This window comes from Miniopterus natalensis, chromosome 1 (assembly GCF_054644295.1).
Source record: "Miniopterus natalensis isolate mMinNat1 chromosome 1, mMinNat1.hap1, whole genome shotgun sequence".
Lineage (NCBI taxonomy): Eukaryota > Metazoa > Chordata > Mammalia > Chiroptera > Miniopteridae > Miniopterus > Miniopterus natalensis.
In genome coordinates, this window is record NC_142081.1 from 136,433,374 (window position 1) to 136,446,271 (window position 12,898).

General features: G+C 37.3%; 1 protein-coding gene across 1 annotated transcript in view; it reads right to left on the reverse strand.

Moving 5' to 3' along the window:
- Positions 1-12,898, reverse strand: part of ENPEP (glutamyl aminopeptidase) — an 80,117-nt gene that overhangs the window by 37,332 nt on the left and 29,887 nt on the right. The window contains exons 5-10 of the mRNA XM_087816032.1: positions 12,288-12,442; positions 11,546-11,659; positions 8,673-8,807; positions 6,334-6,399; positions 399-464; positions 123-271 (exon numbers count right to left, since the gene is read on the reverse strand). Of these exons, the coding sequence (XP_087672158.1) occupies positions 123-271; positions 399-464; positions 6,334-6,399; positions 8,673-8,807; positions 11,546-11,659; positions 12,288-12,442 (685 nt within the window). The remainder of the gene's footprint in view (positions 1-122; positions 272-398; positions 465-6,333; positions 6,400-8,672; positions 8,808-11,545; positions 11,660-12,287; positions 12,443-12,898) is intronic.

A 12,898-nucleotide genomic window follows, 5' to 3' on the forward strand; every position in this document is an offset into this window, starting at 1 on the left:
AAAGACACCATGCTTTTATCTGATCACCCATCAATCATGTCCTGAAGAGCAAGATCTAAGCAAATGGCCATTACTTCCATCAAATTTCTGCTTTTCTCTTGAAATGCATTATAGATCCTTACCCAAGGTCTGAATGTGGCAGAGAAGGATTAGCTCTTGGGTCCAACAGAAAGCGTTTCTGTTTGACGGTCCTGTCTTTCACATCAAGGACAGGATAGCCCATCTGTTTGGTCCAGGTGTCCATTACTTCTTTCACTGGTAGATTACTTGCCTAAGGTTTAAAAAACATGGAGGGTAACTAACAAATATGGGGAAATAAAAAGAATCAGCTAAATAAGTGATTGATAAATCATTTGTTAATAAAACAAAGAAATATTTGGGGATATACTCTTTCTTACCTCTTCAAGTGCTGCCCAAAAATCTGAAGTTTTTGCATTCTTAAATTTGTATTTTTCCAAGTAAATCTGTATGTGAAAGATAACAAGTACTTTAGAAGTCACCGTTTGCTTTTCTTATACTTCCACAACATGAGCCGAACCCCCAGATATATTGCACTCAAATGTATAATATAGCAAGTGTACCTGGAATGAAAGCCAAATGATACATTGTATGAAAAACATTTTTAAAACACTGTACAAATGCCCTAGCTGGGTTGGCCCAGTGGTTAGAGCATTGGCCCTCGGACTGAAGGGTCCTGGGTTCGATGCGAGCCAAGTGCACTTACTTTGGTTGCAGGTTCAGTCCCCAGCCCTGGGGGGAACTGAGCGGGAGGCAACTAATTGACATGTCTCTCTCAAATCAATGTTTCTCTCTCTCTCTCTCTCTCTCTCTCTCTCTCTCTCCCCCTCCCTCCTCTTTTTCTCTCTCTCTTTCCCCCATCCTCTCTCTCTGAAAAGCAATGGGAAAAGTATCTTTGGGTGATGATTTAAAAAAAAGACAAACAATGGGGGGGAAAGGGACATTTATAATACTTTCAACAATAAAGATAAATTTTAAAAAAGAGAAAGAGAGAATTTCATTTTTTCAGGACAAGTAACATAAGATACTTAAGGTGAGTCAAGTATTCAGCAAACAGTCAACAGTCCACAACATTTCTGATTCACTGTGAAGAGGAAGCCATAATTCTGTGATCTTTATTTAGTGGTGTTGACCTGTCCACTTCTGGCTGCAACCCCAGCCTTCATTTATAGTGATGTTTTCTCATCTCAGACACTATGTGACCCCATCACACACACAGGTGATTGAGGTGATACACGAACAAAACAAGTGAGCTTGGCTCTAAGTCAGGCCTCTGCAAACTTCTATAAAAATCTATATACTAAAGATTTTAAGCATTGTGGGCCACAAAATCTCCATTTCCACTACTCAACTCTGTCTCCCGAGCAGAAAAGCAAACATATTTAAGTGAATGAGCATGGCTGTCTTCCGATAAAGCCTTATTTACACACACTGATATCTGAGTTCTACATAACTTTCATGTGTCTTGAAATAATCTTCTTTAGATTTTTTTTCAGCCATTTAAATCTTTAGAAATAATTTTGTTTGCATACCTTACAAAAATGAGTGGTAGGCCAGATTTTACTCACAGACAATAGTTTACAGGCCCCTGCTCTAAAGAAATGAATATACAGCTTTTTGAGAAATGATGATGGTTGTGGTGGTGGTAGTGGTAGATAAATTGGGGAAATTATTCACCTAAAGAACAAATATTTTTTAAATGCAAATTTTTAACTAGCTGACTTCCCCTTTTGACAATTTTATTCACAAAATCGCTCTATATATGAATTTTCAGCTATCATGTGACATATCCCTAGAGAAGTTCCCGGTCTTCTCCTAATCTCATAATTGAGCACCACCAGTGAGTCTCCAGGAAGCCTCACAAAGCTCCCACTGAATCACTCCTCTGTTACTCTCTGGAGTTGTCCCATTTAAAACATGGAGTCTTTGATAGAAACAGAAGCTTCTTAAGTATTCTTTGAGCCTTCAAAGAAAATAACTAGTGGTTGACTTTGCACATATAATTTTCACTCTCAGTTGCTATAATTTTCAGGAAGCGCTGTACCAAAGTCACATTATCTTCTGAATTCCTCTTATTTTCAACTATAGAGATAAAAACAGCATTAGCTGGACTGCTCCACGAAGCCTGACAGGGCTGAGGCCAGTTTGGAATGTGGCCTTCAGATTTACTCTGCTGGTTAGTTCACCAGTCGGCACTGCCACCAGAGGGCAGGCAAAGGCAGGGAGAAGGAATGACAGGCACAGACTCCATGTCAACTTTGGGTATTCATTCCAGAGTTTGCACAAATCATTCATTCCATCTTAATAAAATAATTGGATAGTTGGAATAGTCATAATTATAATCATAGATGCCTGTTAATGACAAATTTTAGTGAATAGTAGCTTCTTAAAATTAATTTAGAGTTTATCAGTATTTTCACAATGTCTTGAGCTTAGAAATAAGCAATCTTGAAACTAGAAGAGACCTTAAATATTATTTAGTACAGCTCCCACATTTAGGGGCTGAGGGAAGGAAACTGGTGCTTAAAGAGGTAAAGAGATTTGCCTGAGATGACCTTGATGAGAATTCTGAATCCTGGACCAGTTTGTAGAGTTTTTGTCACTATAGTTATTACTATTATTATTACTTACTTATTTGAGAGAGAGAGACATCAATTTGATGTTCTTCTTATTTATGCATTCATTGGTTGCTTCTCATAAGGGCCCGGGCCGAGGATCTAACCTACAACTTTGGCGTATCGGGACAACTCTCTAAGCAACTGAGCTACCCAGCCAGGGCTGTTATTATTATTTTTTTAAAATTGCATTTTCTTGTTTCTACTGAGCTAGAGGCTAAATGGACATTTATATAAACATTATATTAAAGGTACTCATTTTAGACATACAGATGGCCTATAAACATATGAAAAGATGCTCAGTGTCACTAATTGTCAGAAAAATGTAAATTAAAACCACAGTGAGATATCAGCTCACACTTATCAGAATGGCCCCCATCAATAAATCAACCAACAGCCCAGCTGGGCGTGGCTCAGCAGTTGCGCATCGACCTAGGATCCAGGCGATCGGGGTTCGATTCCCTGTCAGGGCACAAGCCCAGTTTCGGGCTTGATCAATGACTCATCATTGATGTTTCTATCTCTCTCTCTCCCCTCCTTTCCTCTCTCTGAAATCAATAAAGATAATATTACTTGGCCATAAAAAGTGAGCTCTTACCATTTGCAACAAACAGAATGGATGACCTAGAGGATATTATGCTAAGTGAAATAAGTCAGTCAGAGAAAGACAAATACCATATGATTTCACTTATATGTGGAATCTAAAGAACAACAACAAAATGACTAAATAAAATTGAAACAGGCTCATAGACACCGAGAACAGACTGACAGTTGTGAGAGGGGAGGGAGTTTGGGGGATTGGGTGAAAAAGCTGAAGGATTAAGAACTAGAAATTGTTAGTCACAAAATAGTCCCAGGGATGTAAAGTACAGCACAGAGAATGCAGTGGGTAATACTGTAATAACTGTGTAGGGTGCCAGGTGGGTACTGGAAATATCAGGGGAACACTTTGTAAAGTATATGATCATCTAAACACTGTGCTCTACACCTGAAACTAATGCAAAATAATGGTAAATGTAAAAAAAGGTACTCATTTGATTTTGTCTAGATTTGTACTTCTGAATGTTCTATATTAAGAAATTTCCTTCTTCACCTTGAAAAATCACAATTCCAGTCAAAATTCCACAATGACCTAGGTCAACCAATAATAGTCTCTCATCAGGTGGTATCAGTGAGCACGAAAGGAAGGCGACAATGTTTCCATTACTAGTACCACAGGAAGGGAAAGAACACTTTCCAGCTGAGCCATCCCCGTCTTACCAGGGGTACTGCTGTAACCAGGAGGAAAAGGAAGGATGGATATGCTTCTCAGCCCTTATTTCATGACCATATTCTAGGAATGTCCCATTACCTATTAGGTGTTTTTGTTTTATGTACGAGCACAGCCTTAAAGATTTTCCAGTTGATGGTTTTGTTATTTCCCCCCTCATTCTGTATGTGCTTTGCTGTCTAACCTGGGCTTGGGGAAAGGTTTTGAGCATGAATGAATACAGCTGGCCATCCCTAGGTTTAGTGCCACAACTGGTTAGCTAAAGAGTCACTTTGGGCATAAAGTTAGTATTTGCAAGGGAAAGATCTTGAACTATACCACAGATTGTGATAACTCAACGAGGGATTCTGTTTGGATACTTGAACTATGTGAAGGAAATGTTCCAGTTGGTTCGAGAGCTTATTGAAGCTTATTGAGTGTGGCTTATATTGTTGATATACCAATTTCAAATACTAGCTAGTGTCTGAAAATGAAGGGAAAAGAGTTCATGGTCTGCATTTTTTGGGGTAAATTCACTATAATAGTAAGAAAAATTATCTATTCTTTCTAGTTCAGCTTCTAGCACCATCTATAGTCATAGTTAGGGTTAAGGAAGGCGGTTTTAACTTGAAAAATATTAGTTTTAGGCAGGACTGGGTTTTTAATTCATTATACCCCAGACACTGGGTTAAAGAATATGCAACAGCATTACTGAATTATTAGAATAGCTACTTACTTTTAAAGACTCTTTTGGTATTTATCTAAAACAATTAAATATGGAAAAGCATTTAATTTAAAGTCAGCTTTGAAGAGTCCAAGAATGTGTTATTCATGAATTTAATTTAGAATGAAAACCATGCAAATGGAATTATAACTTAATTTTTAAATAGGAATTGTCTGTTTATTTCTAGACTCTATATTAGTTATTATAGACCACTCATTCATTCAAGGAACATTTTTGGGATCTCCTAGCGTGTGATGCATTCTGTAGGCACTGGAGTGGATGCCAGGATCCGGATGACAGCGTTCCCCACGAGGGGTGCCTTCAGCGGGAGAAGATACGATGAAACTTGAAGTTGAAGCTCACAGAAAACTTACAAGATGTTCTAATGCGCATCTAAGAACAAACACTCAGCTTCTCCCTTTCCACCTGATGCCCACACAGACACTATCGATGCACAAAAGGAGGGAACGGTACTGATGCGCTCCCTGAATATTTCTTAATTCTTGGTCTTCTTACTTTAACAGTGGCCGGGCATTTTCGTATTGGGTCGAAGGGGGCCATTTCCTCTTGGGGCAGTGTAGGAAGCACTGACGCCCCAGAAGCGGTGGTGGTGAGAGTCAGAGGTCTGCGGGACAGGCCCGGCCCTGGGAAGCCACGGCACGCATGCTCCGCGGGAAGTGACAGGGCCACTGCTCTGACCTGCGCCCCACGTTACGGGCTGGACACCATCTGCCTAACTGCCGAGGACACCAGGGGAGACGGAGGTGGGAGGCAGACACCAGCAAGGCGGGTCCATGTCCAGGCCGCTGCGGGGCCCACTGCGGACAGGGTGAGGGCCACATTGTCGCTACTTGGTACTATAAGACCCTGAGACAACTGGCTTAGAGTCTGCTAGAAGGACAGAGTGAAACCGAAACATGTGATGGGAGAAATAAGCTTGAGTGGGATATGTGAACTGCTTCAGAAAGTCTATTGTCATTTCCATTTCCAAAGGAAGCAGGCCCTTTGTATCCACCGACTCCACCCTACTAGGAACGTTTACCTTAACCATTTTCAAATCCAGTCATAAGGAAAAAGCCTTTCTAAAACCCGTAAGAGAAGACTTTAATAGATAGGTTTATATTTTTAGGTCACGTTGCTACAGACTAACTTGTCTTCCCCAGAAATTCACACTTTGAAGTCCTAATCCTCAATGCCAATGTAACGGTAACTGGAGGTGAGGCCTTTGGGAGGGGTATTTAGGTTGAGATGGGTCAGTGTCCTCATAGGAGACACAAGCTATCTCCCTCTCTCTGCCATGTGAGGACACAGCGAGAAGGTGGCCATCTGCAAGCCAGGAAGACAGCCCGAGCCCAAATGTGAATATACGGCACTTTCATCTTCGCCCCCTGAGCCTCCAGAACTGCGAGAAAATAAGAGTCTGTTGTTCAGGCCACTCAGTCTGTGGCATTTTGCAGACCCACCCGCAGGTAAAGGAGATACAAAAAACCCAAAACAGACGAAGTCATTTGTTTAAAATACCCCATGAAACTTTTGCCACAGGGTAATTACTGTGTAGGCACTTAAGTGGATGTGAAATCACTTTTTAATGTTTTATTATTTACCCCTGAGTAAGGAAAGTAAAAGTTAAAAGGGAATTACCCTTAATTAATTATATTATCTTAACATTCATCAGCCGCATATCGATGTAGTTTACTTTTAATATCATTAAAAATAAAAAACCATACCTGACATCCTCTTTGAAATTTCTGTGGTGTTATCCAGTCTTCAATCATCCTCAGAATGGAAGCTCCCTGTGATGGAAAAGAATGAGAAATTAAACTAATAAAAGACACGTAAGGGACAAATATCAGTAATTACTGTGGTGACTAGTATTTGATGATTATATTTGTGAGACTTCTTGAAGAGGATTCTGCTAAATTACATGGTTATAGCTTTGTGACTTTAGGGAAACAATGCCCCTTGGCCCGCCCCCTGCACCTGTGCATCTGAAATAACTTACAGGTCAAGAGAAATCGAAATGGACAAAATACCCAGCATTTCAGAGACTTGAGGTTCAAGCAATTATTGCAGTTCACACAATGAACCAGCAGAGGGGGCCTTTTTAATGAAAGGGAAGGAGAGAACGTTTCAGAAATGCTGTGTTCTTTCACGAAAAAGAGAAGCGGTTTCAGGATGCAATTTTGTCTACTTATAATGTACATTTCAATACTTGAAAAAGAATTATATTTAACAGAGGGAAGTAGATATTTGAGAAACTACCTTGTCAAATAGTATAATATAGATGACAAATTGATTAATTGATAGATAGATGATAGATGGATAGATAGATAGATGATAGATAGATGATAGATGATAGATAGATAGATAGATAGATGATAGATAGATAGATAGATAGATAGATAGATAGATAGATAGATAGATAGATAGATAGATAGATGATAGATAGAGATAGATAGATATAGATAGATAGGTGATAGATGATAGATAGATGATAATAGATAGATAGATGATAGATAGATGATAGATAGATGGATAGATGATAGATAGATGATATAGATGATAGATAGATAGATAGATAGATAGATAGATAGATAGATAGATAGATGATAGATAGATGATAGATAGATGGATAGATAGATAGATAGATAGATATAGATAGATGATAGATAGATGATAGATAGATAGATAGATAGATAGATAGATAGATAGATAGATAGATAGATGATAGATAGATAGATAATTTAGGCATAAAATCCTTCCCTTCAAAAGTGTCTTATCTCGGGGTTTTCTTTAGTCTGAAGAATCTGATGAATCCCCCTGCTCTCTACATTCTTTTCACATGGTATAATATTAGCACTAAAATTTCCTATTAACAGAATTTTAAATCAATGTTCAAGTAACTAAGCAGAAAAACATTTAAGCTAGTATTTTTTTACTATAATTTATTGAGCACTATAAATTATTTTTGTACATAGAAGAATTAGAAACATCTATTTATTTCTGACCTAATATCATAAACCCATGGAGTACCCAGGACTCAGGAAAAAAACTGACTCAATTAATATAAGCTTCCTCTTGTGAGTTACTGGAATATACTCTGGACTGGAAACTTTCATTTTAACAGAAAGATGAAAAAGAATCACTGACAATGTGAAAGAAATAAAGGGAGCCTGAAAATGCCATAGGAATAGGTGAGAGAAAAAGACAAAACAGATGATGCTGTATATTTCAAATACTAGTATATAGAAGGCTTTTCTTTTACTCCAGTCAATTTTATCTAACATGCACTTTAATAATTATAATATTTTTTCTTATATAAAACTTTAGGTTATCACTCAGAATAACAAAATGTATTAGTTTTCAGTGGCTTTTGAGCAACTTAACATAGTGTGTAAACTCTAAGAAGCTGAGGTGGAAAAATCACAAAATTATGCTGCATTCAGGTCTGGACCTGTTTAGAGAGGAAGCTATAGGACGTGTTGTGGAAGAAAATGGGCAACAGAAACCTCTGGGTCACTACAGATTTTTCAGCCACTTTTCATAGAATTATAATGGATAAAACTGCCCCGTTTACAACATGTTAACAAAGTCATCATTAAATCTTATCTAAAATCAGGTAAGAGTCATTCCTCCAAACTGAGATGGATTTAAATACTTATTATAAGCACTAAAGGATTCTAGTAGAAAAGGTGTCCACATTTATGGCATTTCTTGTTGACCACGTGGGGAGAAAAAGATCTACTGCCTTTAAAAAAAATCAAATAAAACAATTTAAAACTTGAGGCTTAAAGTGTAAATGTTCAATTATCAGAATGAGAGCTGTAATAAACAAAAGTAGAAAGAGAAATTTGAAAAAATCTGCTTCAAAATCCTGAGACAGTGATCAGCATTGATCGGTTTCGCTGAAGAGTAGCTATTGAATACTTGGCACTCAGGGTAAGTCCTACAGTGTTTCCAAAGCCCATTCACATAATCTAACCCTCTTACTGTCATTTTGGGGCATTTACTGAAACAAAAGTCACTAAGCAGGAAGATATGAAAAACTATGCCATATTTTCCCCACCTTGCTGTAGGATATTCCATCAAAGGCAGATGTTATTTCATCAGGATTGGTCACGTTGACAACAATTGGGTGTGAAGACATCAAAGAATCATCCTCTTGTACAGGAAGCACATCTTCAAGCAACATCTGGTCCCGCTAAAATGACAGAAAGAGCCAAAGAAATGAAGTGCTTCCTTTACACTGTTCATATTTCAGCATCATGTATATAACACACAGTGGGGGAAATAAACATGAATGACTTCAATTATTTAAAACAAACATTAGGTGTTCAAATTAATCCTATTTTACACTAGTTGGTCTACACTGATTCTATTATCTACTCCTGTTTTTAACTCCTTTGACTTGCCTCTCTATTTCAGGCCAAGAAGACACAAGCATCTGTGAATTCTGTTTCTGGCTTTCGGACACGTGCCGAACTTTTCAAGCCCTGTTTCCATATCTGTGCAGTGGGAATATCACCTCACAGATTTGCTCTGAAAATTAAGTGAGGAAACACACTGACTTACCAAAAATTGATGTTTGGGTTTTAAAAAGAAAATTCGTCAACTAATCATTGGAATTTGGATGATATATAATTAATTGAAGAAAACATTAACTTTTGCTTTAGTTCTAATTAACAATCACCTTCTCATTCCAGTCCTGTTTTCTCACCAAAATAGAGTTGTTGAGTGGTCTAGAGCTGTAGTCAGAATTCCTCAGTTCAAAGCTCAGTTTTCCCATTTTCTCAACATGTAAGTTTAAATAAATTCCCTTACCTGTTAGATAGGGTAATGATGGCATTTAGTTTTTAGAACTGTGCAGCTGATTCAATGAGCTAATGCAGTTGGCACAGTACCTGGCATAGAAGGAAAACTTAACACAGCTGCTATTGTTATTTTGATCCTTTATCAATTAGATTCTAAAATCCAACTTTTTAAAATCACTATAATAAAAAAAAAAAAATCAAAATTTTTATTGGACTTACTGACTTAAAAATATTAGTTTACATTTTCTGATTTCGTGATTTCCTTTTATAATAGGCAAGATACTATTGTCAATCAAGGTAAACTGTGAGGAATTAAGAGAATAAACTTTTCAAATGAGGACTTAGAAGTACAGAGCTTCCAAGTGCACAGAAATATATTTCTGCCTGAGGTTACAGAATATTAGAGTGATGACTGTCAAGTGAGGACTGTCAATCAAGGTAATTATGACTTGGACTTTTTTTCTGTCCCTGTAAAACATTTAGGTAAGTAGACAGAATCCTGTTCTCAGTGTCAGAAAATTTGACTCTGGTCTTAGTTGTGCTACCAATTGTCTGTGTGACAATGGAAAGTTATATTCCCTTCCTGAGCATCGCATTTTCACCTGTAAAATGAGGCTCCACTATTGTGGTACTTACCAACCTCTCTTATGGTGCATCTTTATCTGTCCTCTCCACCCACAAGACACTAATTTGGGAACTCCTTAAGGGCAGAAATTTTTTATTCAGCTTTGGGTTCTTTATAGTGTTTACTGAATGAGGAATGGATGAAGAATGAATGAGTTGAATCATGTGATTAAATTTCATTTAAGAGCTGCTTACTAAATTCTTCTGGAATTTAATTGGTGTTTTTGAAACACTAAAATTGGAATGTTAAAATATTATGGATTATATATAACAGCATTAAAATGTTATAATTTCTTATAATATCTTGCTACAAGAAGGACATTAGGTTACTTTAAAGAAAATAAAAGACAATTGTTTTTCATTTAATAGCTTAATTTCAATAAATTATGAAATCAGCAATTTTCAGTATAGATGAGTAGTTCTCAATCAAAGGATTACATTTTTGTCCTCCAAGAGGCATCTAGAAATATGGGAAGGCATTTTTGGTTTTACAACTGGAATGGGAAGATTACTGGCATCTAGTAGATATAGTAGGTAAAGGCCCAAGATGCTGCTAAATATTCTACAAGACACAGGACAACAGCCCACAATAAAGAATTATCTGGCCTAAAATGGCAATAGTTTCATGGTTTAAAATGCTTATGTAAATTATATTTATAAAGAAACAGCTATTACAAATTAACATTCACTTTTTAAAGTACTAAGTTGTGGAAACTGTAAGGGCTTCAAGCATTTAACATTGTCTTTTTATTCTGTCCAGCAGAGGGCAGTAGTCTATACAGAACACAGCTGTAATTTCTCTCCTTGCACACATCTACAAGCTTATTCTCTCATATATACAGATAAGAATGCTTTCACTATCTAAATATAAATACAAACAGATCTAGCTTTTTGGAAAGAAGTATCTGTAGAGTTCATAGAAGCTTCTATTCCAGTCCCCTCAGGGACACACAGTATAATAATAGTAATTACATTTACAGTTTGGGAGCTTTTAAACTGAACTGACTCAGAAAGGATATGTAACTTGCTCAAGGTCACATTCCCTGTAAAGCATCTAAGAAATGATGCATCTAGGATTTGAACCTGAATTGAACTAAGTTTATGCTTTTCTCTCTTTGTCACACTATTTCAGTGACCTGTGAAAAGTCAGTCATTTGCAAAATTAGGCTTAGACATTTTTCAAAGGGTTAGCACTACAGATACTTCCTTGAACACAGGGTTGGCATTGTCTAAGCTAGCTATTTTTTCCCCACCTTGACACATGTTTTTGAGTGACTCTGTCAAGGATATACTCAGACCCTGGTGGTCAGCTGCCTTCCAGGGCCTGGCCATAGGCTCTGAGCGAGGTACAGTTGAGTATAACCATCTGGCTCCACCCCAATCTCACAATGGAATTCCCAATTCACCACTTCCTTGGCTTAGGACTCAGGGTCATAGTCCACATGCTTCCATCTGCTTTTGCATTAGAAAACTAAGATTTGGAGTTTATGTGTTTAGCACTCACCATTTGCCAATTTTTTTCTGCATGGTTTACTCCCAGGAACTCAAAGAAGGAAGCGAAGCCTTCATTTAGCCACAAGTCTTCCCACCAGTCCATGGTCACAGTGTTTCCAAACCACTGAAATGATAAGCAACAAAGTGATAGTTAAATTCTTGTGCCTTTGGTAGAGGCCTAGAAAATTTCAATACATTTATTTGCTCATGTAAATTTTGTCACTTGAGACAGAAGTGGTAGGCTTTCTTAGCACTTATCTCCTGGTTTTAAAAAGATCTTAAGCCCAGCCAGGCGTGGCTCAGCAATTGAGCATCAGCCTAGGATTTAGGCGATCGGGGTTCGATTCCCGGTCAGGGCACATGCCCGGGTTGCAGGCTGGATCAATGACTCTCTCATCATTGATGTTTCTATCTCTCTCTCTCCCTCTTCTTTCCTCTCTCTGAAATCAATAAAGATATATTAAAAAATAAATAAATAAATAAATAAAAACATCTTAAATTTTCCTGTTTCTTGCCATTATTTAGGTATTACTAGGAATATTCAAAGTTGTAGGTAGGCTTCTTGTATGTTCACTAAAGGCAAAACAATGTGTCTTAAAAGTATCTCTATGGTAAAATATTTATTAGAGCTAAGAAAGACTTTCAAGCAGGGTTTTCTGAGTTGGCTATTTTTAATTCGCTAAGCTAAAATCTATTTCAATTATTACTGTGGTCTAAACCATGTTTTAAAATTTGATGCTAAGAATCTATACCTGATGCACAAGTTCGTGGGCAACCACTGTGGCCACCCTCTGCTGGTTTGATGAGGCTGATTCCTGGGGGTCATAGAGCAGGTTTGTTTCTCTGTACGTGATGAGCCCCCAGTTCTCCATAGCTCCGGTGCCAAAGTCTGGAATAGCGATCTTATCTATGGAAAAAGAAAGAGTCCAGCGAGAAGTACATTCTTTCCATTTGTTCATAACATTTCTTAATAACCTACGTTCTCTGGATGAATGTATTTTTAAAAATCTAAAAATAACTTTTCAGTCTTCATGCACTCAAAATTTCCAGGCTCTTTTCCTGTTGGCTTCAGATATCAATGTGTCTTGTTTCTTAATGGCAGTTTTATTAATTACACATTTTGACTAATGGCTATGCTCTTTTCAAGCCCTCTGTAATTGTTCCTCTTTGTGCTTTCATTTTTATTAGCTCAAAATCATTTTCACTTAGATAATACAGAGTATCTGTTTGGTGGATAAGCTGTGAAAAATTAAGATAATAAAGTTTTCAAATGAGGACTTAGAAGAGGTTCCAAGTGCACAAAAATATATTTTTATCTAAGGTAACAGATTAGAAAATATAAATTCTACTTTTTCCCTAACTC